The 1,506-nt window shown below is 31.8% G+C and overlaps 1 protein-coding gene across 6 annotated transcripts in view; it reads right to left on the reverse strand.

Annotated features, from left to right (window-relative positions):
- Positions 1-1,506, reverse strand: part of LOC106471831 — a 21,463-nt gene that overhangs the window by 12,233 nt on the left and 7,724 nt on the right. For 5 of the 6 annotated variants that reach the window (XM_022400435.1, XM_022400437.1, XM_022400434.1 and 2 more), the window contains one exon: positions 1,152-1,246. In XM_022400435.1, coding sequence (XP_022256143.1) covers positions 1,152-1,246 — 95 coding nt within the window. Of the gene's footprint in view, positions 1-1,126; positions 1,247-1,506 lie in introns of those variants that run through there. The other variant, XM_013932450.2, reaches the window with a different exon arrangement.

Raw genomic sequence — 1,506 nt, forward strand, 5'->3', positions numbered from 1 at the left:
TCATGACAAATCAAATGTATTCTACATAGCTTGCAAAGTATATATATATATATATATATATAGCTAATGAATGCAATTACTATAATGTTTTATCACCAAACAAAATTCAATTATTAAGTATCACCAACTACGTAGTAGAAGAAAAAAGTAAATGAAAGCCATTTTCTTATTTATGAGTCAAAGCCAACTCCTAAAGCTACAGTTCTGGTTTTGTTATGTATTTTTATTCTGCAAACCATCAAGAACATTCAAATTCTAAATATACAGCCCGAGTTGGATACACTGTCTTAATTGAAATTCTCTTATTTAGAGTCAATAGCAGCTATGAATAAAATGTTGAAATGTTATTTTGAATAGGTAAGTTACCCTTCTTCTACACATGTGTGCGAAACCCATTACAAAATAAGACTATTAAATGCTCACTAACAAAGTTGGAAAGACATCATGTGCATCTGATTTTAAATGTAGTTTTCCAATCTTTCTGTGACCACTAGCATCCAATTCAAACTTCCTGTTCTGGAGAGATTAATAGCTTTTATTACAAAGGCCAGAGAGCTAATACATCAACTCTTGACAAGTACTGCAATAAATAATCCTGTCATGTCTCAAAAAATATATATCCCTCAACTGCTCAGTAGACAACTCATATCCAACCTACCCACACCCCCTACTATTATGTAGTCTATCGTTTCCTATTTACATTTTCAGTCTGTCTACTCTCATCACATTTATTCTTCTTTAAATGAATCTCAAAATTATTATAATCAAAGTTTTCTTTTTAGAACCTTTTTTTCTTTAATAAATTCCAAGTTCGATGATCATAAACCAGTAACATACTCTTTACCATATCCAGAACCAATGTCATATTTTGTTGGCCATTGCTTAAAATGTGTACTTATAACATCATACAGACAACGTAGAAACTTATGCTCATATTGATTATCAAATATTAAAAAAACAAGTAAGCAAAACAAAGCTCTACGTTCGAAATTATTTGGAAAACATGAGCATGGAAAAATTTTGGGGTAGCTTGCAGATGCATATCTAGCTCCGAGAGAAATATCCCAGTTTCTTCTTCTTATAAAAAGTAAAAGAGGACATTTTTTTGAAAATAACAAGGACTGACCAACTACACAGAAAACTTAAGACACCTTGGGTTTTCCTTTCTGCCTCACAAGTTGGGCCTTCTCAATCAGCTGTGTGACCATTTGAATCTCTTCCAGTTCTTCCTCATTCTGTAACAAACCTAAAGGAAAATAATCAGAAATCTGGTTTAATTATACATATAGAACTAAACTTACTGCCCTAAAATAAGTGAATCTCAGAGACTGACATGACATGTCAACTTTTCTTGGTTCAGGACCCATTTATTAAACACCTGGCTTACCAAATACTTACTAAATAAATAAACTATTATTTATTTTCAGAATCTCTTCATAACCCTCCCTTTCATACACGAGTATCGAAATGTTACTTTAAACTATATTAACCCTTTCGAGACGTGTT

This window comes from Limulus polyphemus, unplaced genomic scaffold (genome assembly GCF_000517525.1).
Source record: "Limulus polyphemus unplaced genomic scaffold, Limulus_polyphemus-2.1.2 Scaffold4890, whole genome shotgun sequence".
Classification (NCBI taxonomy): Eukaryota; Metazoa; Arthropoda; class Merostomata; order Xiphosura; family Limulidae; genus Limulus; species Limulus polyphemus.